General features: G+C 42.7%; 1 protein-coding gene across 1 annotated transcript in view; it reads right to left on the bottom strand.

The window, feature by feature from the left end:
* LOC104281017 (histone-lysine N-methyltransferase 2C-like) overlaps window positions 1-24339 on the bottom strand; it is a 67451-nt gene that overhangs the window by 5667 nt on the left and 37445 nt on the right. The window contains 18 exon segments of the mRNA XM_009878867.1: window positions 232-452; window positions 454-1337; window positions 3213-3317; window positions 4227-4366; window positions 4953-5205; window positions 5397-5551; window positions 5644-5822; window positions 6311-6458; window positions 7184-7325; window positions 8554-8718; window positions 9135-9359; window positions 10807-12501; window positions 15651-15883; window positions 17894-17957; window positions 18092-18170; window positions 19338-19449; window positions 20477-22296; window positions 23158-23483. Of these exon segments, the coding sequence (XP_009877169.1) occupies window positions 232-452; window positions 454-1337; window positions 3213-3317; window positions 4227-4366; window positions 4953-5205; window positions 5397-5551; window positions 5644-5822; window positions 6311-6458; window positions 7184-7325; window positions 8554-8718; window positions 9135-9359; window positions 10807-12501; window positions 15651-15883; window positions 17894-17957; window positions 18092-18170; window positions 19338-19449; window positions 20477-22296; window positions 23158-23483 (6946 nt within the window).

Below are 24339 nucleotides of genomic sequence, written 5' to 3'. Positions count from 1 at the left end.
CTCTGTGAACTCGTAGCAAGTTGTCTGATTTGCAGCTTATACAATTTCTTCAAAGGCGTCCTCACTCTTCACAGCACAATACTGAAACCGGGCCCTGGAAGCTCACTATAAACACGACATTGGAACAGTGTCTGCAACACTTACTCAAAGGTTTATCATACCACAAGTATCAGTAGCCACAAAACAGTTACCAAACCCCCGAGAGTCACGATCGCCGTTCACAAAATTTACCTTTTGGTGTTGTGTCGGTAAGGACCAGATCATCGTGGCCTTGCTCCACGACCTTGATGACAAATAACGGGAGCCCGTCCTTCTCCTCGATGGAGCAGAGGTAGCGGCAGCGCCGGTTTGCGTATCTCATGCTCCAGTAGAGCCGGCTGGCCTCGTAACCCACGGGGAAGAGCGCCTTCGAGGAGTGGAAGGCCTGCATCTGCTGCGGCAGGCGGCGCACCTAGGCTCCCCACACGGAAAGTGTGGTCCCGCTCTCCTCGCTGAACGATGCTGGCGATCTGCCGCACCTCGTCGCGCTGAACGTAGACCCTCCTGAAGACCGCAAAGTAACTGAGCTCCTGCTCGTGAGTTCCCTTTGGTTTGTGCATGGGGCAAAGCATGGTCTTGTCTTTAAAAAACATGCATTGTGCTTTAATTGCACAGGTAAAGTGGTAAATATTGGTGCACCTTAACCTGTGGCAACCGCTGGTGGCACCCATTTTGTGACAAAACATGCATTTCATCTGCAAGCCTCTTCGCAGTGCTAGTTCCACGTTTATTAAGGCACCAGCTTGTGTCTCGTAGACTTCCGTAGACCAAAGAGCACAGTTCAAATGGACCCAAAGGTCTAAATCCAGGTTAAGAAGCCTCGCTGGTCCATCAGTTAGTCCGTCACCTTCCTCGTGACAGAAGCAACATTTCCTGTAGTCCTTAGGCACAGGATCTGGTTTAAGGGTTGTGCCCAGTTTTTTAAGAAATTCATCTATTTCTTCTTCACACGGAGGTTTGAATGATCCTTTAGGAATCACGATCTGAATGCTCCACTTTTTCCATTTCATTCCTTTCCATTTCTTACTTGGAGGCCGACAGTCGTCAAGACTGCTGTGTATTGCTTTTAACCTCGGTTTTAGCTTCACCGTTACCTTAAGCTCATCCGGTTTCGCCTCTACCTTGGCTGCTTCGAACGCGGGGGGGAACATGATGGGGGGCGACGATGGTGGAGAAACCTTTTCCTGCAGCTGAGGCAGGCAGTGGACGTCCAAAGTGGAGATGTTGTTGCTGTACTGATGGAATGCCTTGGGCGGCCTCTCCTTCATCGGCGACTGCGGCAAAGACGGAACCGACTCCTGCTAAATCAACAGAAAACTCTTGAGAACACAAAATCCCGAACCGGATCCTGAAAACATTGTCAGGTCTTGGAAACAAATGGATTTTGAAAACATTGTCAGGTCGGTACGGAGGAGGACACTCAGAACATCTAAAATTCTGACGCAGCAACAGAGAAAGATGGAAATTACTCTGACTCATGTCATCGGAGCTTGTGCCAGGCTACAGAGCACAAAAGTTCTCCCAGACAACCCAGAGTGGGGTGCCCTTTAATGCAGAAGAGGAAACACAAATAATCCTTTGTCTGGGTTTTCAGTGAAAAACTGCTCAGTTGCCCTAGACCAGATATAACCCACGGATTTAGCATTTAGGTATTTTTAGAAAGGTTTTGTTACAATACAAAATGACCTTAAAATATGGGTCACAGGATTTTATTTGAAGAGTAAGAATCTTGTTATTTGGTAGAAGGGGAAGATTTGGAATTAATGCCACATATTTTTCCTGGAAACAAATGAGGAGGAAATTCCTGCAGGGCTCTAGATTACATATGCCTTGAGGACTTAACTATTCAATCACAGTAAACAAGAATTATACTTGCAGAGATTTGTTAAAAAGAAAACCAGGGGAAAACAAGAACAACAAAGGAAGTTTAGATTAGAAAGTGCTTAATGCGGTTTGTATGATTAATCTTGAAAGAGTAAATGAAAGGATCAAGAGGCTGAACATGACATTTAATTAACTTGATGCAGTTGTGCAGAAATGTTGAAATACTAGTGAAAATGAGCTACATGGGACACTAAAAGGATGTGGATGTACACACATTGATCTTCTCCTCCAGGGTTTGTTTGGGTTTTTTAAATTTCTTCTGAAAAAATAAGTAGGATGCATTAGAAAGAAGGCTGCAAATCCTAGAGTAAACATACAACTATGGGAAGGCACTAATTAGGTAAGGAGTGAAGCACACGGCCTGTGTGTCCACCAGTTTAGGGGGAAAAAAAAGCTACACTTGAACCAAAAACAGTAGAAACCAAGCTAGTTAAAAAAAGTACTCAAAAAATCTTATCTATGAGAAAATACAGTTGGTAGGATTGTTTACGCTTCCATTTAGTCTGCTCCACTTTCAGTAATCGAATAAACTGAGGGAAAATTAAAGTTCTTTTCCTTTGGAACGGAATAAACCTGGATGACGGAGTGCCCTACGTGGAAATGCTGAGTCCCTCTCAGCTGTCTCACACCAGCAGTGTGTGTTGGTGGAGGACACAGCACACCTCGGGACCACCTGAGAGAAGCCCCCAGCCTAATTCCAGTTCAACAAATTTCTTACAGTGTCCTTCTTCAGCAACTAGAACCGCTTTTTCCTCCTCGCTGTCAGTTAGCAGGCTCTTTACTGGTGTTTTGGTAATTAGTGCTTTAACAGAGCAGCTTTGCCCAAGCAAAGTAACGGACTAGGACTGTGTTTTTCCAGTTACATTGAACAAACAAAAGCCTTTTTGCAAACTCACTGTTCAGTATTTATTTGCACAGCTCTAATTTATTTTTTTTTTACTGTATAAGCCAAATCAAAATGCAGAATATAGCCTTTAAAGAGCTATCAATGGTTCGGTACAATGCCCAGAGAACTCGGAGGATTGCTTTTTTGCATCTTCAAAGCCTGTGAGGACAGCGAAAGGTGGCTGCTGCTCTGCCATGCATCTGTCAGACAAAAAATTCTCCTGCAAAAGCAATTTTACTTCGTGCTGCTGGTTCAGAATCTCAACATCTGAATACAGAGCAGTTCATTTATAAACCTCTAAAATGAAATGCAAACTTTCCCCGTTGTCCTCTTTCTATTCTTCAAAAAAAGAACAGCCGCAACGATTCCTGCTCACTAGGATCTCCCAGCATCTGATACTTACTTTGTTCTCAGAGTTTTTTGCTTGCACAGCTGCTGAATAAAGAACAAAGCAGTTGTTGCTACAGAATACAATGTCCTTCATTTTATCAGAGCCTTCCTGAGAATCCTGGGAATCAAACAAGGAAGATTATCAGAAGTGCACTTTAATACCGTCCTTCACATAATAAGCGTAATGAAACAAGTCTTCCAATCTCGCTAGAAACTCTTTCTTTGTAGAACATTTGTGAAATATCGAGCAATACTGTGATATATATACTTGATTATTTGACCTCTGACGTTGCCACCACCTACAACCTTGTTCTTCAGCATTTCTTGCCTTTAGCAGAAGTTTAACAATCAAAATAAAACATTCTCTAGCATGCACCCATCTGCTCCATAGGCACACCCACAAAGTAAAATCCATTTTCTTTTATCTTTAGATGGCAAAAGAACATCTCGTTTCAGTCCTATCAGAGACAGATCGTACTATTTCATCTTACTGATCCATCTGCAAAACATTACTGGGAATTCAGGGCCGTTCTGGCTACATGAACCCATCACTTTTGAGTATAAATTTTGACTATATACCTTTGTCGTGTAATTATCTCAATCTCACTGGAAAAGCAACAGCACTTTTTGAGTGAACGACAGTCCCTGACATAAATATAAGAGATTGAAACTGCAGTCTGATTCCTGCTCAAAAGGAGTTCAACTATTCCTCCTCTTACAATACTTCCTGACGTTGCAACATGGCACTTTTTGAATTAAGGTCCCTGAAGCTGTCATGGAAAGAAAGTTGGTAGAAGAATTTAGGAAGCTGCCATATATGGGACCTGTTTTATGAAATTTACTCAAATTTATTTTCTAGGAGTAACAAGTCTGCCATTTCTTATTTGTACTACAAATGTGCTTGAATGTCCCGTTCTGGATTAGGGGGCACACAGAAAGAAACCTGGGAGCAGTATCAGTCAGCAGGACAGTTGGCTTTGTTGCCTCATTCATCCCTACAGGCTCAAAACTCTTCCAGCCACAGTACCTGTTTAAGGAAAGGCAGGTCTTTGAAGGACTTCCGCACACCGCTGCCAAGAACCACAACTTTGCAGTGAGAGCACCATCGGGGTCTCAGTGCTGAGCCTTCTGCCATATTCTGACTGTGATCCTTGTAGCCAGCTATACCTGGAAAAGACAGACGTCTGTTAGAAGCTGTAGCAGATTAAATCAAATTTATGAGAAGCCCCAGTATTCTTCAGTGGTGCAGAGGAGTAGCATCCCCCTGGACAGGGCATGGAAGTCAGGCTTTAAACTATGTCCTGATGACAAAATTGTTTAAGCTAGACCAAAACCAACCATCTGAACAAGGCAAAAATACATCTCTGTATGAGAAAGGAATAACTAAATCAACTTAGGTGTTTGAACAGCTACGTCAAGTTTCCTGGCAAAGGAACAATCTTTCTGAATGACGGATTTAAAATCAGACTGGATTTAAAAAAACTAACAGTGTTGAGAACTACTGGAAGAAATACCTCACTGGCAGCAATGCAGATAACACAATGGAAATCAGAGATGGATCAGACCTAGTAAGCTATGGTCAACATCAGGAGCAGGTCCACGTGTACTGATCACTTAACAAGAGAGAAGAATTATTTAGAATAAGAATCCATTATTTCATTCTAGAGCATGAATTGGTGAGGCTGAAACGCAGGAATGCTGGCTCAGTTGAAATTCTGGTGATGAACACTTTGGAGGGTTAGTGCCCACTCACCATTGCTGTTTGCAGGAAAGGGCACGTTCGGTTGCTTCAGCCCGTAAGAGCCTACAATGCGGGCAGGTCCCACAGATCCCGCCTGGGGACCCTGAAGCAGGAGGTGGTGCCTGTACTCCACGGGGGGGTTCACTCGGTGACTGTTGGCAGCTGCCATGGAGGATGGGACGTCTGGAGCGTTACTGACCTCGTAACTGTTGGGGATTCTGACGTGGAGCAGGTTGGAGAATGCCGCTACGACGCTGCTGATGTTCTAAGAACAGTAATAAAAACATGCCCTTGTTTCTATCAGACAGGCAGTTACAACGGCAATAATATAAATCACTACAAGACTGCAACAGCTGCTTTGCTGTACTCTGCTCCAACGCCTTCAGACTCACTATATATAAAATACATTAACCGTCGTTGTACTTGGTATATGGAAAAAAAGCTTATTTCTTTTACCTCAGCAGCTGTGGGATGTAAAGTAATTGCTACAGATATAAGGCCGGATTTAGGACCATTCTGGGACGGCCCAAGCTGTGAGGCGAAGAAGCCAGAACCAGGCAGCGCTCCTGAACCAGGTTCTGCTTTTATGTAATTCCTTTTGGCTTCTGAACCTGAAAGCGAAACAAAATACACTGGGTTAACCCCACACATACGTGAATGAAGAAAGGTGCCTAGTTCTGACTCCATTCTGCTGCAGTCTCACCTTTTCCAGTACTGCTAGGGAGGATGGGGATGATGGGAGACGGTACAGGTTCTGGGTTCTCCTCCTTTACAACCGACAAGTCTGGATACCTACTGATTTCCATTCCCACCACGCTTTCAGGAGAGGAAGAAGGAACAAAGCTGTCAGGAGTGTCCCTGTCCTCACAGTGATCTTGAACCCTGGAACGAAAACCCAAAAAGCCTTTGGTAAGCTGAAGTTATTAAATCATGATGGGGAGCTAAAATGAACTTGCTTCTTGCTACTAGTCATGGAATGCCAAGTACGTGACAGGTCTTTAACTCTGTGTACCTCGTACCACACTGAACATGGGGGTTTCTTGGGAAACATACGTGAGGAAAACCAGAGGCACTAACAGAGCCCAGGCTCCATCACAGACCTGTCTGCTCCCCAGGGCTCCATCTATTCACGTAAAAAATTAGTATTTAATATTTAAACTTTCTGATTTAAATGTTCACCAGCCCATTCACCCTCATCCACGCACGAGTTTTGGTGCCTCAAAGACACTCAACTTTCGGCTAGGCAAGTGAGAGGGACGCAAAAGGAAAGATCTTTGCAGGGAGCATTTCTCACACGGTACCAGAAACAGAGCAGGACTGGGGTGTTTTCTGCTCTAAGTGTGTTTTTGAAGATGTCAAGGGAAACCTACCTTAACTCCTCCTGATTGTTGTGAGGTGGTGTTGGAAGTGAAGCAGGAACATCCACAGTTTTAGGGCCCTGAGCCATTGCTCTTGCTAACAAATCATCCTGCGGTCTGAAAGGCAACTGGAACTGCTTTGGTCCCAGAGCTTTGGTAACTAAAACCAGAAACACAGAGCACAATGAGACATCTGTACAGCTCGTCCTTTGATGTACATTCCGTATATCGGGGTACTGGTGGCTCCCTGATACAACCAAGATGTTACAGCAGACGGTCACCCCACCCTCATCCACTTGCAGTTCAGAATTTTTGACAGTTTGAGATTAATCTCTGTATTTACAAAAAAACCTGCAAATTGGGAGCAAAAAGGGCTCAAAAGGCTTTTCAGTGTGCCTTCTGCCAGTATGAGGGGATTTTTGCTTTACTTAAAATAAAATTTTAAAAAATCAATCAACAACTTTGCAACAACAAAGGAAAAGGAAAATTCAGTCTTATTGACTGAATTACAGGCATCAGAAAATACATACTGACTGTGTACAAAGCCTGCTGAGGAAACATTCTGGGCAGACCACTTTTGAGCTCACTCAACTAACTGGTTAGTCATTCGTACTGGACATGAAAAACTGATTCTGAAGTTTCCTTCTTCATTTCTTCAGGGTGCCTTGAGCTCTCAACGTGTTTTTGAAAGGGAATAGGGAAAAAACTATCATTTGACATCATACTGGCATAAAATAAAGGTAGACAACAATGATTACAACCTTAAAGAGTCCAGGTACAGTGTATTTATAAAAGAAGATAACTGAAAAGCATCCCAGTTACCTATTTTGCAATTTGCTACAAACTTGACTCATTTATTACAGAAACAATACATATTAGTCTTACCATCATGACCTCCTAACATACCAGCCTTGCCAGCAAGTTCCTCAGTGGTTGCGAAGCCATTTACCAGCTTCTGGCACGCCACCGGCGGCGGGGTGGGAGGGAGAGAGGCTGGGGGTGTCGGAGGATTGCTCAGGTTGTTCTGCTGCACGGGATTAAAGAATAATAAATCGGCTGTGGAACACACGGTGAGAACTTGCCTTGTTCCAGCAAGTCGATAATGTAACCCCCTCACTTTATTTTCACACCCAGGGGTAGCACTGATAAGCAGCCGCAGTTAATTCTCAAGTATGTGACGAGATAACATAAAAGTATCTACACATAAGACATGACGCTTTGCTTGTCTTGTATCAACGATACTATCAGAGAAATACTTTACACCAGCAGTACACGCTACTGAAAGAAGCACAAAGAATGTTTTCAGGAATGGTTTGAAAGCCCCAACGATTTCCTACAGTTTAAGCAAAGGTCTGAACTTAGGATGGGAAGCACTGATTCTCCATCAACATGAACGAGTCGGCTTCCTCGATTTTCACTGAGAGGGAAGTGATCTCACATTTCTCACAGGATGAAGCAGTTACCACGGGGAAGCAGATGCTCTCCAAGTTCGCACTCCCAGGCTACTTCCTGCTACCTTACTTAACTTCCCGTATTTTAAATGAAAATTGGATGAGAACTTCAGGATCTGTTCTTTTTGCAGTTATGTCTACAAAGCTAATACTTATTACTTACTTTTGACCGCAGCAGCTACTTCTGCTAGGTCACATTCTCAGCTCATGTGCCATGTAAGGCTGGAGTAAACACTGCTATTTTTAAAGAAGTTACTGCAGTTTTTATATAAGGGTAGCCAAGCAGCAAATTTGATTCTGTCTGTTCACTGTCTTGCTGCTCTCCCAATACTGCAGCTCTGATGTCGGAGACAGAGTTTTAAATTCTGCGGGTTATTAGCTCGTCAACAGCCAGTCTATTTGTTCAGAGCTCTCAGGTTCTTAGTTAGGGCTTAATGGACAAATGAGAAAGTCTATTTCCCCTTTAATTCACATTAACAAATGCGTTAATGCTTTCAGTGACTTTGCAAAGGACTGAGACTTCAGCCTTTTCTGCTCCACAAAACTATAATTACAATGTTCGCTATTAAGCATCAGTTTGTAGAAGGAATACTTGTAGTTTTTAATTAGTTTACAACAGTTTCCAGAACTGATTTCCACTTTCAGAGAGTAAAACAACGGTGACTCTTTCACCACTGCACTGTCTATCTAGTCCAGCCACAGAAAATTATTTTCTTGTGGAAATCTGACCAGCTCGTAGTCACACTGTCCTGAACCTCTCTTCCCACAGAGAGCACACAACATAAATCCAGATTAAACTCATACCTTGTAAATGAGTTGGGAGTAGTAATCTGAAGCTCCGTCAAGAGTAGCACTTCCAAAACTTCCCACAAGCCGATTTCCACCATTTAGCTGGCTGCTGCCATAGGGAAGGAAGTGTGCAAAGCTCACTCCAATTATTGGTTCCATCAAAGGCAGAAGAGAAAGCTGCTGTATTAAAAGGAAAAAAAAAAAAAAAGGAGAGGAATTAATTTAACTACAACATACAAGCACTACAAATCTCCAGACGTCAGTAGGGTGGTTTCTAATTTAAAAAAATAACCAGAATTCACCCACTATCAGAAAACCGTCAAACTCAAATCTCTCTGTTAAGGTGTCCGTAGGAGCCGCAGCTCTGGCTCCCTGCCGGTTCAGCCAGAGCTGACAGGGACTCCATGTTTTTGAGACTATCAAATGCCTGCCAGGAGATCTTCCAAATGGAAGCAAACCCCAAATTTTCAATTTCCCAGTTTTGAGGAAGTTTTTTTTCTCCTCACTCTGCACTCAAAAATCAACTCAATGATCAAGTCGTCTCCACCAGGAGAAGCCCACTCTTCCAAGTGTCCTCTGGAGGCGTTACCCAGCACGTGCATTCCTACCTGCTTTAACTGGATGAAAGTATCACCGTTAGGGTAAATCGCTTGCTTTTCCTCTTCTTCTTTTTTTCTTTTCTTGGACCGAGGAGCTGCCTTCTCTCCTGTCCTCTGAGTTCGCTTATTTCTCTGTTTCTTGGTTTCAGCTCCAGCATCTGGTCTCTGAAGCTGGCTGTTACTACACCCAAATGCACCCTGCATCTGGTTTCCTGCAGTCTGCTGGTTTACCAAAAAAATAAAAAATAAAAAAAAAAATAAGGGAAGCAGATTTTTTGACATTTTCACATACACCTCATTCAAATTTACTGCACAATAGCCTAAAAGAACATGCAGAGTGTAATAAATCTCACTGATAACAAACTGTGTTTTATGGTTTGTTTATTTTGCTGTCTAACCAGCGACCCTGACTGCCGCGCTGGCCCTACCCACAGAATTATGACTTACTGTTAACACCACCGACACCTGGAAACATCACTAAAAACCCACAGACCAGAAATACTCCCTAAAACAAAGTCACATGTGCACGCAACCTCTGAGATTTTCACGAGGGTGGAATGAGACCCAGACTTGGTTACAGAAGAAAGGTAAGTTAATATAATACAAATGTATTTTGAGGTTAGAAATAAAAGTAGTATTGTGAAACACTTCTGGATTGTACCATTTGTAAGCCAAAAGGGAAGTCCAATTTCTTATTAGCAATTATTATTTTAAACAACTCTACATGACCTCTACCACAAGCACTCTCATCACTATTCCTGTCATGCATGTCTTAATGGTGGATCTTTAACACTTAACTAAGTAATTTTATCAGTCTTTGCTGATTTTGAATACATTTATATTTTGTTTCAAGGATGTATTTAGAGTTTAGAGGTTAAATATTTCAAGAAAATGACCAACAAATCAAAGTGTAAAGTGGATCCTACCTCCACAGAAAGCACTTTTCTTTAGGTCTGCTTCTAAGAACCTTATAAATCATTAAATCACATAATGCCATTAATATAAAGAATTAATGCTCCCTTCCATTAAAGCAACATTAATTAGAGATAAATTCTGTTAACACAGAAATGCAGCCATTTTAGGAGATTTAACAATTTCACACTTTTGATAAAAATCCTAGAGCATAGTCTCTACTAAGATTAGAGAAAATATACAATTTCCACAGGCAAAAACTGTGTTTGGTTCATTCACAGAACACTCCAAAATGGTGCAGACGAAGGGGTGAAGCCCACTCCTCTGCCTCTGCAAAGGCACACACAGGTCACCTCCTACATGGCTGGGCTGGAGTCACAAAAAAAAAAAAAAGCAGCATACGGGTGTCCCCAGTGCTTTACAGAAAGATACTAGCAAATAAGAAAGAGTCACACCGTAAAATCTTGCCTAATCTTGGTAAGATTAAGATTTAGACATAATTACCTATATAAAAACTATTTTTTTGCATTTTAATGATTTCTGAATACACCAACCTACGAAGTCCTGTTACAATTTGTACTTTTTGCAACCCAAGTGGTTTACACACGAAGAAAAGGCAGGAAAGGAGGTAAAAACTCCTTAAAGCTGTTTAGCCCACCCTTGTGCAGGCAGGTCATCTCCCCACCTTTCACAAACGCCCACGGTAAAGGCACAAACTAGCCTGTCTCTGCTGATGACCACCAGTAAAGAGGCTCACCGTTCCTTCAGCTGGATTCTGCTTCTCTGTTAACTTCTTATCCCCAGAAGTCTCCTCTTCTGTTCGGCCGCTGTTCTCTGATTTCTGATTTAGAAGAGACGACGACTTCTTATTTTTAAGCAGGTGCTTCAGCAATTCGTTCCCCGATTCCCCCTTGGCCGCTGGAATGCCAGCTGGCTGCGCTGGACTCTGAGCTGAAGAGGCAGGCTGTGATGTGACCTTTTCTTCTTCCACCTTAATACTGCTGGGATTTTCCGGTTTAGGCTCGGCCTGACCTGAGCACTGATCAGTTTCTGCCTTTTCTAGTTTAACTTCTTGAGTGCTGGTAGGGGTATCTGGTTTAGGCTTTTCAGTCTCTGCAGTTGCACTCGGCTGTTTCTGCGGCAGACTGCTGCTGGGGAGCTTACACTCCAGCTCTGGAGAGGTCTGGCCCTCTCCCACGCTGGACGTCGATGGGCCCGTTAACTCTGCTGACTCTTGTTCATCTTGCTGACGTGAAAGTTCGTTAGGGGTGTTAACTGTGGGAGTGGAGGTAGAATCAGAAACAGTCGGAGTCGATGGCGCGGTTATATCCGAATGTGGAGTTGACGGGGCTTTTATTGACTCGGCATCATCGTCCTTTTTCTTTTTTCGTGTCCTTTTCTTTTTTCCTTTCTCTTCCGGGATTATATCAGAGTACAGCTGTATGAGAGACTGGCTTGATCCAGGGAAGTTTGCTCCCTGGGGCACACTAGTGTCCGAACCACACGGGGCACCACTACCGACTACTGTGGATGAAGGTACAGCAGAAGTAAACGGAGGCCTGACTTGGTTCTGCGGAAAGGTGGCCCCAGGGAGATTCCCATGAGTTTGTTTTACGTTATGGAAATTAGGGGCTCCACCCGGAACCGCAGACACGTCAGGTCCAAAAGTTGTTGGTCCCACCGGCCTTCGCTCGCCACTTTGCATAAAGTTCGTGGCAGGAGGCGAAGTCACAGAACCTTGGGGCAGAATTTGCCCCATCTGTTGCTGTTGGTGCTGTGGAGACTGCTGGAGAGGTCGTGGAGTTTGTATGAAGTCACAAGGCAGATCAGAATTAAAGAAAGGTATCTGAGACAAGGACGATTTGTTACTTAATTCAGACCCTATCATGCCGTGCTGTTCTAGCTCCATCCTCTGCTGCAAGGCCCTCTGACGATCCACCTCCTGCATAAGCTGAATGCGCTGCCGCTCCTGTTGCTCTCGTAAGCGCTCCTTCCTTTCCCGCTCTTGGAAACTTTCACTAAAAGGGTTATTGTCCTCAAACTCCACCCTCGGCGGCGGCCCCGACTGTGTGGCTGCATTTGGTCCTGGCACAGGAGCTGGCGTACCAGGAGTAATTGGCAACGGTGTCATCGGAGGCTGCATCCTTGCTGGATTCATGGAAATATGACTTGCAGGGGCATTTGCAGATTGCCATCCTGATAAATTTGGCATTCTGGTCGGGTTGGCTTGCCCAGGGATTACCACCGGGTGTTGCTGATGCTGGAGCTGTTGTGCCACCATGGGGAAGTTCTGCTGATTCATCGCTGGTGACGTTCCTCCTGGAACCATTGGTGGTTGAGCCTGGACGCCGGGCATTATAGCGTGGGGTGCCATCCCACACTGCTGCTGCTGCTGCTGCTTGATTCGATATTCCTCAATTAGTTCCGCGTGCTCTTTCTGCTGCTTTCGAATCTGAAAAATTAAAAAAGCCATTATTCATCTCGGACATGTGCTGACTATGTAAGCAGCACAGAACGTGCAACTCGCCATTATAATTTCAATAGACGATTAACCTCAGGAAAAAACAGCATTTCTGCAGACTCTTATTTTCTCTCCCATTTTAAGGCTAAATAGCTGTTAATTCAATAGAAATACTATCCATCCCAAAATTTTAGAAAAAAAACCTGTCTCAAAGTTCTAATTGCATATCCAGACTGCACTGTGCTAGAGAATATATAAACCTAATCCAAAAGTGATCATGGACCTACAGATCTTACCATCCATGCACAGGATAACAACAGTTGGGGACAGGAAAAAGGAAACGGTGAGATGGATGATCCTCACACACACATCAGTAAAAATTTTTGGCAGAGGTAACTGAAATGGAAATTTACAGGAAAACAGCAAGCTAGATTCACAATTATTCGCAGGCAGACCCTCAAACATCAGTCAATTGCTGTCTGAAAAGTTTAAATTTCAGAATGAAAGTAACTTCAACTTGAACACTACAAGTCCAGCCCAATAGTTTACTTTTAAGGCAAGCAGGAGAAGGCAGTGGAAGGATAGGACAGTGTCAACTGGACAAGAGCGAGCACTCCAGAAACACAACCAATACCTGCCTGCACTGCTCCCTCAAAAAAGAAAAGGACTTGTAATCCACTGATTAATAATACATTATGGAAAATCTTCCTCTCACTTCTATTTGTTAGATTATGACTTTCACAACTTCCATTTGCTGTTTGTACTGACAGAGGTAGTCCATAACATAATTAAAAATGTTTGATACCGTTCTCCTTTATCTGGGGCAAGGGACAAGCCAGAAAGCTCAGGATAACGGAGACATCACAGCACATACTCCACAATGCAGGACAGATGCACCCAAAAGGCTATTTACACAGTAATTTCAGGTCCAAGATGATTTATGAGCTCTGGCTTGGCACCGACACCACCAGATAAATGGTGCCACTGCGTGAAGTCACCAGCTGGATTGATCTGCATCGCACAGACCAACGCTCCAGGACTTCTCTGTGGGCAGCGAGCGCTCAGCCCGCACTGGCTCCGCGTGCCCGTACCACGGGGCACCCCAACCACTTATGCTCCCCTCGGGATGCACAGTGGCAGATCGGCCGTGTGTCCGTACTTGGACCAGCACCGACCGCACCTGGCTGGACCTGAGCCCACCTGCGCAGATCAACCTGGGGATTTGAACTGTGTGGGGGAGAACTAGGCAGAGCTTATCAGCGCAGGCACGGTGTCACGCCAAAGCACTTACACCCTCCCAAAGCACGCACACCCTGCTGGCCGTGGAGACAAGGGGGCACTGTCTGCAGGGCTCCGCGCCCCAGCTAAGAACACTGCCAGGCACAAGGTCGTGTTGCACAAAGTCAGCTCCAGTTTCTCCAGGGTTGTGTCTAGCAGCAGCAATTCACAGGGATCTGAGAGCTGTTTTCCCTCTGTACATACATATACAGACTTTGTCCTTTTCAAAAAACTAACGGAAGCTTGATTACAGAAAAATTACTTGATCCCATTTGAAAGCAGGGTGAATTGCTTCAAACAGACGGTCCTTAAAAAGATACTTTAATAGAACCTTATTTAAACTCCTGCTAAGTAGAATTATAGAACCCTAGAATTATACAATGTCAGGGATTGGAAGGGACCTCTAGAGATCACCCAGTCCAACCCCCCTGCCAGAGCAGGATCACTTAGGGCAGCCACACAGGAACATGTCCAGGCGTATGTAACAACGTGCTGTTCAGGGTGTGGGTGACTGGTCTAAATCAGTGGCTGAAGGTTGGTGGAGGGAGACTACCAGCAGCATATGAAGAATAAAAGAAACTTAATTATGGATCACTAAATGGATCACTCTGCCAGCAATGTCATGACTAGCAGCTCTCACTTCAAAATGACTCCACCGTAAGACTACACTGATGTGTGTATGAACAAGATAGGTTAAAGTGAATTTTTTTACAACATTTCTACCTGTGGAAGGGAAAAAAAAAAGAAAAAGGAAGAAATTACACAAACATAATTTATCTGCTCCATCCCTCTTCCACACAGTGAAAAGACAAGTCAACTAATATTTGACCCAGTGCATACTTTGTCTTGAAGCAACACTGAGGGAAGAACCTGAGGGTCAGATATCACTTACAACTTCATTCCAAGCAGCCTGTTGCCAGTTTTTCCCCTCATATTAATAAAGGACAACTCTAAAGCATTTTTATTTTTTTCAGCAGGTCTAGCTGAGCCCGATAGTCACATCAGATAATGTCTTGAGAAACAGAGCAATCAATACTGTTGGCCAAAGTGTAGATTATACCCAACTTATCACAGGTTTAACTCTAATCATAGCTACAAGGTGTAGCAAGTGAAATTCCAACTGAATATAAAGAAAGAAAACCAAAACCAAGTGAAAGTGGTTACATATTGGAACAACAGCCCAGAGACAGTGGGAAAACTCTACCCTTGGAGACTGACAAAACCTGAATGACAGGACGCTGAGTAACTTGACTTAACTGTGACACTAGCTCTGCTTTGATCAGGAGAGCAGATGAACTCCAGATATCCCTCTGACCTGTACAATTCCATGACACAGTAACAGATAGCACAAAATGATGATCAGCATCTAGGAACTAGACAGATCATAAAAGCAGACTAACACTAAAGATGTAATGAAAAGAGCTTTTCAAATAGTAACATCTGACTGGCATATAACCCAGAGGTTCTGATGAGGTAAGGACACCTGAAAAGGATTAAGTTCATTCAAGCCCAACACAAACCCGGCCTGCTACGACTTTCCTCTGAATCTTTCGTTTACGCTTTTCACCGTGCCAGGAACTCTGCTGCAAACCATTCTGCTGAGCAATTTCCCCTCTTCCCAAGTACTCAACCATTTTTTTTGTCATCATGTTTGCCATAGCTTATTCTTCTACAACACCAGTGTCACTGGCAATGCAGAGTAATGCCATCACAAAACCAAAACGTGATTCGTAGTGGTTCCCTCTCAATAAACTCACTGCATTAAAGCGCTTAAACCAGTCTTTTAGACAATTTGAAGGAAAGAGTCATTCCAGTGTGACAGCTTAGTATTAAGGTGACTGGTTTGGATCCCAGACGATTACCTGTTCCAGTTGTTTCTGGACCATGCTTTGCTGCTCAGTGACATGTTTAAGCTGTTCTGCATCTTCTTCTGGGAACTCACGGCCAGCTTTCTTGGCTGTACGCTGTTTTGCTGAGAGTGCCTTTTTCGACTTTCTGTGCGCTCCAATTTGCTCCTCAAGGTACTTCTGTTGCATTTGAAGAAGTTGTTGTGTCTCTTGCAGCCATTCCTCATATTGCTTTCTTTGTGAATCATCTAGAGAGAAGGGAAATTAAGTATGATACAATCTCATCCTGGAGGTGAACCCTCATCTACTGTTTAGAGATGAAGCTGAAGTTGAACATCTACTTTTTAGAGATGATGTTGCAACAAGCAGGTTCTCCCCTTATTTTAAGAAATCATTGGTCAAGTTCAGCCAAATTTGACACAAGATTTGACATCTCAAGAGACATCAAGCTCTCGGAGTAAAGGAGACAGAGATCCAAATTACTATATTTATTGAGAAAAGGGGTATTAACATAATTTCTTAATTTCAAGAGACACCAGCCCACTGTCTAGCCAGTAAATGTGGACCTTCTAGTAGTGAGCAAACGCAGCTCTGAAAGCAGCAACAGAACCTGGTGGTACCCTGCTGTGCCACAGGAGAGGAGACGGGGAAGACCTCTGGAAGCACTCAGGTAGAGGGAGAGAGATTAGGGAGTAAGGACACAAATTTACAGGAAACATGGCCTCGTTAATTCTGGTGTTTGCACAAGAGTTTTGTACAGGAAAAAAAAATCTTTTTATTACTATTTCTGCAAATAAAATTAGAATTATAAACATGCAAGATAGTCTTTGTAAAAATAACTGTCAGCCCCCTGCATAGGGCCTTCAGCACCAGCGCCTCTTCCTCCCCGCCATTACTCTTTTTTACAAATGAGAAATGCTCATCGGCTATGATGAGCAGTCCACTGCTCCCAGATGTTTTTCTCGAGGCAAAACAATCGTGTCTGGTAACACTTGATCTGCGCTAAGCCCAGAAGGTAAGAGAGAAGGTTTGGTGATGGTATCATTTGTTTCCCGATCACATTGCGGCAACGAGACGGGTAACTTGGAACACGGCGTGGATCTTCCTTGCAAACAAAGTTTGCTCAATAAATGTGACGCTACAATTTCAATATAACCATGTCCTCCTTGTGCTCCAGTCTCTACCACCTTCTATTTTAACAGTCACAGTGTCAGTGACAGTCAACAACTCTAACAGCTCAAATAAATCGATTCACAGAGCTAGTTACAGTCTCGAGGGGCGCTCGTTCTTTCAGTGATAAATTCTGTGAAACTAATCGCATAACCTGAAGGGACATTTGAGTGAAAACGATGGAGAGTAACTGCAGACAGGAGCAATGTGAAAGTGCAACTGAAAGTACTGAAATATTAACAAGTTCCAGGTAAGAATAATTCCTACCGAAATTAGAAACTGATTTTCTCAAATGCTTTGAACCACCACCACCGCCCCAACCAGAGCGAGGCCAGGTCAAATCTCACCAGAAATTACTACAGATAATATTGCAAAAGCTCCTTATTGCATACTCAGTGCTGCTACTCCAGTTTCTGGAAAAGGTGAAGGTGTTTACTTCTGTTTCTTATTTTTGGCAGTGATAGACACGCTTTTTTACATGTGGTCTTCCCCTCCCAACATATGCTCAGTTTTAATTTCTGCTAACAAATCTCCCTCATTAGAGAGATCAGGATTTACAATTGATCTGGGGCAACCAGAAACAAAGAATACAAAGTACTACTAGTGCTAAATATTTCTGCTTTCAACAACCGTGGTTCCCAGCCAGTCTTAACTGAAGCTTTTATAGGTATTTGCTAAAGTGACAATGCTGGTACACAAAACTTTTTGCTTCTGAAATAGAAACTGCCCCCAACAACATAAACTGTTCTCGCTGAGCTCACAATATCACAACACAACCAACACCAGGCTTTCCACATGGCAGCCTGTCAGTTAATAGACCGCTACGCTCGCACAAATCCATGCAATGCTAATTTTCTGTGTGTTCTCTCTTTCCTTATGGTGTTTCTCTGAAGATAGCTGCTAGAAAAAAATGTCAATAGCCTTTATTATGCACTTCTTTAATGGCTGGTATCGTAACGATGTAATGACTCAATAGTAATAGGATCGTTTTTTTGTGAGACAGAATCCTCTCATGATTTCTTTTTTAAACAAACCAGAACTGTAGAATTTAACATCAAGGTACAATAAATTATTAAATCTGTACTTACTGACAAATCCAGGACCAAAATTGGGAGGATTGGGTCTAGAAATCTGAGGTGTCAAGCTTCCATCCTAGAAAATTTCAGTAAAGCATACAGACAAGGATATTAAATCACGATTCATTTAAGAAAACAAAAACCACCAAAACTAGTTAACATTATTAAACATTTTTTTTTTTTTTTTTTTTAAAAAAAAAGCTGGATTACCTGTGTAATTGCCTGCTGCATATGATTTTGGCCTTCACTGGTCTGAGTGCCTGGCACTGGCTGACCCATGAAGGGAAACCTATTGATACACAAGTGGAAAGTGAAACTTTAAAACTGGTGGGTATTTTTGGGGAGGGACAACCTTTTGTATTGCACCAAACTCACACATGTGTCCAAATACTTTAGAGGCATATGCTTGACCTTCTGTACTGAACTTTTTCAACATCTGGAGACTATTAATTCTCATTTGATGCTAGAACACTTTTGCCCTTGGTTAAAACTATTGCATTTTACACTTTTCAGAGGGATGAAGTGCTAAAACAGTGAAGACGCACCAAAAGTACCATCTGTATGCATATTTTAATACACATTACCATCCCACCAAGGTTATACTACCACACCAAGGTAAAAAAACCCAAATAGATATAAAGTCCTTCTCCTCCTCCCCTTAAAACAATTCATGAGCATTTCTCTGAGATTATTCTATTTTCTGAAATTGCAAGTAATTGAAAATTGCTAACACTGTAGTGTTAGTTAATATTACCACCTCTAGAGTAGATACATGCTGTTTGATATACATACTTACACAAAAAAAAAAAGAATGGATTTAGATACCATGGTCACCAGCACAGTCAACTCAAGTTGGCTAAATGTACACCTCTGGTAAGCCACAGATTATCATATAATACTGTGTGTGGAGAGAATACCCTGTTTTAAGGGCCACATGAAAAGGTGTAGATCCTTTCTGTCCCACAGACTCTCCAGCTACAGTAAAAGCAGCCACGGTGAAAGTCTTGTACAGCTCATGGCTACTTTTGTCCTCAGAACGGATTTAAAGAGAGGATGAAACGAAATGTTAATTATACTTAACACTAAATTATATACTGCAACGTGGAGTTTAACCGTTACACGGCTATCGACAGGCTTCAAACCCAATGTGTGGGAGATGTGCAATTACATAGTTATTAAGTGGGAAAACAAGAAAAGCATCAATACTGAAGCCACGCTGACCGATGACACCACACCTGGAACACATGTCTGATGCATTTGAACATTTTTTATAGTTTCTACTGCCACAGCAGTTTTATTCTTCGGAGCTAATCTTGTATTAGCACAGACTATGAACTACATGACAAAAAGATCTTTTTCCACCTTTCTTTTTTTCATTTCCTGTGCAGCTTCCCCAAGCTCTACCACCTCCTTTTACATTGTGCAGCCCTAAAGAATGGTATCAAGTGTTGCCTACCTGTTCATAACCATTGGTGGCATCCCCATGTTACTCTGTGCCATGACTTTATTGATCCCCTTCAGAGCTACCATTTTTGCTTTCATTATAGGATCAGTAATTGCATCGAAGTCTATAAAAGAAAAACAGCGAAAGTGAATTACGGAGCTGAACATTTTAATTTATTAACTGGAAGTGACTTGTTTAGATCTAGTTCATGCATAAACCATTGGTAAAACAACATAACTGCATTACTATTTCACATTATTTGTCCTCTCCACTTTGAAATACAAGGTTAATATGTAGTTTCATGTATCCTCTAAGGAAAGTTACTCCAGCAGCAATTGTTTTCAGCCACAACACATGAAGAAAAGCAGGTCAGTCTCAGAAGGGCTCTAGAAGAAATTTGGCCTATGACCCACAGGCTGCATAAATTCTATTTAGATGTTTAAGAATCAGGAAGAAGAGTTGTTTCTGTGAGTTCAGGTGGCAAAACCCTGAGGTCATCTTTAGCCACCTGAGGTGGCTACAGGACGTTCTAGTCATGCCACAAATATGGAACTCTGACTTAAGGAGTAGGTTAAACTTCTTCTGTTAACAAACAGCCTCGATGGACAGCATAGTTACAATTAACATAATTCTCAAAAATTCATATAAATGATAAATAACAATTAAATGACAGTGATAGTCCTGATCCAAATGCTCAAACTGCTGTGTTGTATTAAACAGAAAATCAAACGCTTTCAGTGCATGCAGAATTATCTGTGATCTTTCTGGGCCTTGCCTGGACTGTGACTTAGTAACACAGCTTTCACTGATCCCCTTCCTTGAGACACACTAAGCACTGCAAAAAAAAAAAAAAAGGCTAACAAAACAATGGTAACAGGAAACTGATGGATTGAAAATCAAAAGGTCAGCTATTGCACTTGATTCTGGCAATGCCAACAGGAGCCTTGCCACAGAGCTCAGAATTCCACCTATATACTCAATTTCTATAATCCCCATTGTACCTATTAGGCAGGTGCATTTTAAGTTATGTCACCTTCAAGCTCCACGTATGTACCTGCTTCTTGCAAAGCTATGAATTATTTAACTAGTTACTGTTAGATTAAAAAAAACTAAACAAACCTAACAAGAACACAGAGAGATCACCCACATACCAATATTGGGGAAAAATGGCTCTGAGCGCTGGCGAATCATGGCTTGCATCTGTCGTTGCTGCTGCTGCTCTTGTCTTTCCTGATCCAAAAGGTCCTGCAGAAGAAGTGGCTGTTCCTCTAGCAGAAGTGGTCTCTCTCGATTTTGTTGCTGAGCTAACGGTTGAGGGAGCATTATCTGTTGGGGACCAGATATGCCACTAGGACCGGGACGGTTTGTCACAGCTACAGTTTGATTAGAAGTCTGTCCCGTCCCAAAGCTATGATTAGATGACTGACCCTGAATAAATCCTGGATTTGGTGACCCTTGAGAAAAATTATGGTTCATTCGTGGAACCATGGCCAAATTTGAACTTAAAGTGTTTTCCAAGATTTGTCCACCAGGTGTCATTAGTGTTTGTGGAATACCTGACGCATGGTTCATTTGTGGTGCTGCCAAAGACTGAGATGGAGATCCCAGAGTCCTTGCCTCAGCATTGTCTGAGCTTTCATTCGCTAGCAAGCTCGAGAGGACTGGTGTGGACCCAGAAATACTGCAGGAACTTACTGCTCCTTGGACAGGCAGTGAGGCAGATCCCTGAGCATCTGGACTAGGCACGGTTGTTTCTTGACTAGGAACAGCAGTAGTCTTGTCAGGGAATTCCGGGTTAGTTGGCTGCGCAGGAGCCTTTTCTCCATCCTTTAACTCCATGTCGGCAGCCTGTTGAGTACTGGTGGATTCAGCATTCCCCTCGCTTTTTTCGTTTTCATTCTTCTTCTCCTCCTGAGTGTTTGGGGAAAGTACTTCTGTTTTAATTTCATTTTCTGCAGCGGATTTCTTCAGTGGAGACTGGCTCTCAGAAGGGGAAGTAGTTCCATCACCTTGTTCTTTCTGTTTTGGTTCTTCTGTCTTGCTCTGGATATCTAGTTTGTCATCAATGGGGACATTAAGATCTAGTTCTTCATTAAACATTCCTTTCTTATCCCCTACATCAAGGTCTGGGTCTGTGTATGCAATTATGTCAAATTCCCCGGATCTCAGAAGATCATCAAGGTGAGGATCATTGGTTTCCAAATTATCCAAAGTGTCCAGTTCATCACCTTTCCCATCCTCTGCGTCTAGATTCAGATTTTCCAGATCCTCATCATCTAAATCCTTAACTTCAACCCCATCAAGGTCTTTCACGTCCAAATCTTTTACAGCAGGATCATCAGGATCGAGCTTTTCTTCTAGGCTGTCACTCGGCTGGTTGGGAATCTGTAAATTTGCAGATTCATCACTTGGCGCAGATGTAGACAAAGACGGTCCTGGGAACGCATCAGCAACCGGTGGATGACTTAGAGAACGTACTACAAGCACAGATGGGTTGTCGGGATTGATTTGATCCTGCTGGGACTGTGACATATGCTCCAGACTTGCAGTCATCTGCAACTGGTTAGGTAAACCTTGGGAATTATGTCTCAGTGGTTCTGCCTGTCTTGGGCCTGGAAACTCCTGTCTGGGTATAAACCCTGCGTGTCGCTGATGGGCTGCTGCATCCATAACATTTGCAGCAGAAGGATTAAAAGGCAGTCGCGGTCTCCCATCAGGAGCTCTGTGACGTAGCTCAATAAAGGCCTGACCCAATATATTGTGTTGCTGAACTGGAATCCCCTGCGGAGGAAAATGCTGAGAGATCCCCGACGCGTTATTTATCTGCGGGTTGTTCACTGGCCGAGGCATGTCAATAGACAGAGATCTCCTCAGCTGTGGTGGAACTCCAGGGCGTTGCATGGGCTGCTGAGGACCGAGGAAACGTTCCTGACCCGATGGTGGGCCATGGCCACCTCCTGGAAACCCATACCTAAAAGTAAGCATGAAAGAGTAAATAATCCTTTTTCCTCAGGACTGCCGAGTCTGGCATGTCTGACAGTTCACCAAAATGCTTTACATGATGCATTCATTAAGATATTTAAATAAATATTTTGACTAATTATGCTTACATTTAAATGAGCTTTATGACTACAATAAAATAATTGCTTTAATTATGTTTAATAAACAACCTGTTTTCAGTTCCAATAATAATGGGATAGAAAACTGTGACAGCAAGAACTATCTTAGTAAATAAACTACACGTTAATATAACTCAGTGTACAAAATGTTATTGTGTGGATTTCAAAATTACTGAAATAAATTCAAAGTATTGAAAATAATAATTCCTGAGATGACAATATATGTCAACTAGTATTCATTTTAGCTCACTGCATTCACTGTAAACATGGCACTGACAGCAGTTTGACATTTGATTACATATTCCGCTATAAATGAAAACAAGAGTATTACATTTATTCATTATTAAGACATCAAGGCTAAAGTAAGACCTTTCACTTTATTTTTAATAAAAAAAAAGGCTCCAAATCCACGGGTGATAAGATCTTTCAAGTCACATAAATTTATCACGTATTGCAATTTCTCAATTTTTATTTCTGGTTAATTCCCAATAAAAGACAGTGTAAAACAGTGCTAGTGTAAAATACACATTCTAGTGTCACAGACGCTCACAGGAATACTCAGTGTACACACTGACTTACGGAAGATTATCCGCTACTGCAGACAACACAGATTATTTTCCATTAAAAAAAACCCCAACACCTTTATCTAACAATTTCTGTAAATGTACGACTACTCCTGTAATATTCTGTCTTTAAGAGATCAAAGAGCTTACCTAAGACCATGAGGTCTCATGCCCATGGCGCTCATGTCGCCCGGAAACTGGGGCCTACTGAACTGCCCATCAGCAGGGAACGGCCCTCGCGGGTCTTTTGGGTAGACGGTGAACCTTGGCCCACCTGGAGGGACCACAGAGGACCTAATATTGCCCGGATACGGAGGGGGAGGGCGGTTAAAAATCTGGTTTAAGTTGTCTTGCTGCCAGTGCTGAAGAGGAGCTGCATGGGTAGGAGCTGCTGCATCCTGCAAGGCTTTTTCCTGACGAACCGCATTCTTCTTCTGCTGCTGCTGCTGCAGAATAATTTCACGTAATTTCTGGCGCTGTTTAAAACAGGAAAAGAATCACTGTGCTTGACACTGCACTTGATGTATTTTGAAGTGTTACGCTCCAATAGGTTAAGCCTTTTGGAAGAAAGAAATTCTTCAATTGCTATATTACCATAAATTACCTCAGAAATTAGAAGGGAGATCCAATGGTGGAAGACGCTGGTAATGTTACTTTATCTCCAGACCTCTTGTTTAATTATATAATGTGAAGCCATTTTAGCGATTAACATATAAACAACTCTCTCTTCCTTTTTCTATTCCAATAATGCAGGCCCTTACCACATGAAAAAGTGCATTCGGAGCGAGAAGGGTGACCACTGAAGAAAATCCAGTATGAGGCTTACGCCAAAAATGCAGGATTTACTTTGACTCTGTGACAAATGCTACCAACTTTCCTGCTAAATCAACTTCACATCGTTCCTTCCAAACAAATGATTGAGCAGCTTTCCACAAGCTGAATGTAACCCAGTGTCTCAGCAAGAGCTGTTGGCCAGTCAGTGACTGACAAAAACCTGGAGTGAATGGCTCTCAAGAGGAGCGGTGACCAGCGGTGAGCTTCACCTCAATGTGCCAGCCAACCAAAAAGTCAGATGTGTAGTCTGAGTTCTTTGCCCATACTCCAGTTTTCAGCCAACAAACAAGTCACTGATAATCAGTTCTACATCTCACCTATTACAGGACAGAATTAATCATCCTTTCAAGGTGTTTTTTTTCCTCCCATACGCTGTGGATGAAAGAACTATTGCAGACCAATCATCTATATCTTCAGTGGCTTCAAGCATGGCCTTTGCTCCTTCAAAACTGTTGATGCTTCTATATTCTGTATATTACAGTTCTATCCAGGAAGACT

The sequence above is a fragment of the Apaloderma vittatum genome, unplaced genomic scaffold (assembly GCF_000703405.1).
Source record: "Apaloderma vittatum isolate BGI_N311 unplaced genomic scaffold, ASM70340v1 scaffold7001, whole genome shotgun sequence".
Taxonomy (NCBI): domain Eukaryota; kingdom Metazoa; phylum Chordata; class Aves; order Trogoniformes; family Trogonidae; genus Apaloderma; species Apaloderma vittatum.
This window is presented reverse-complemented; position numbering and strand designations above follow the sequence as displayed.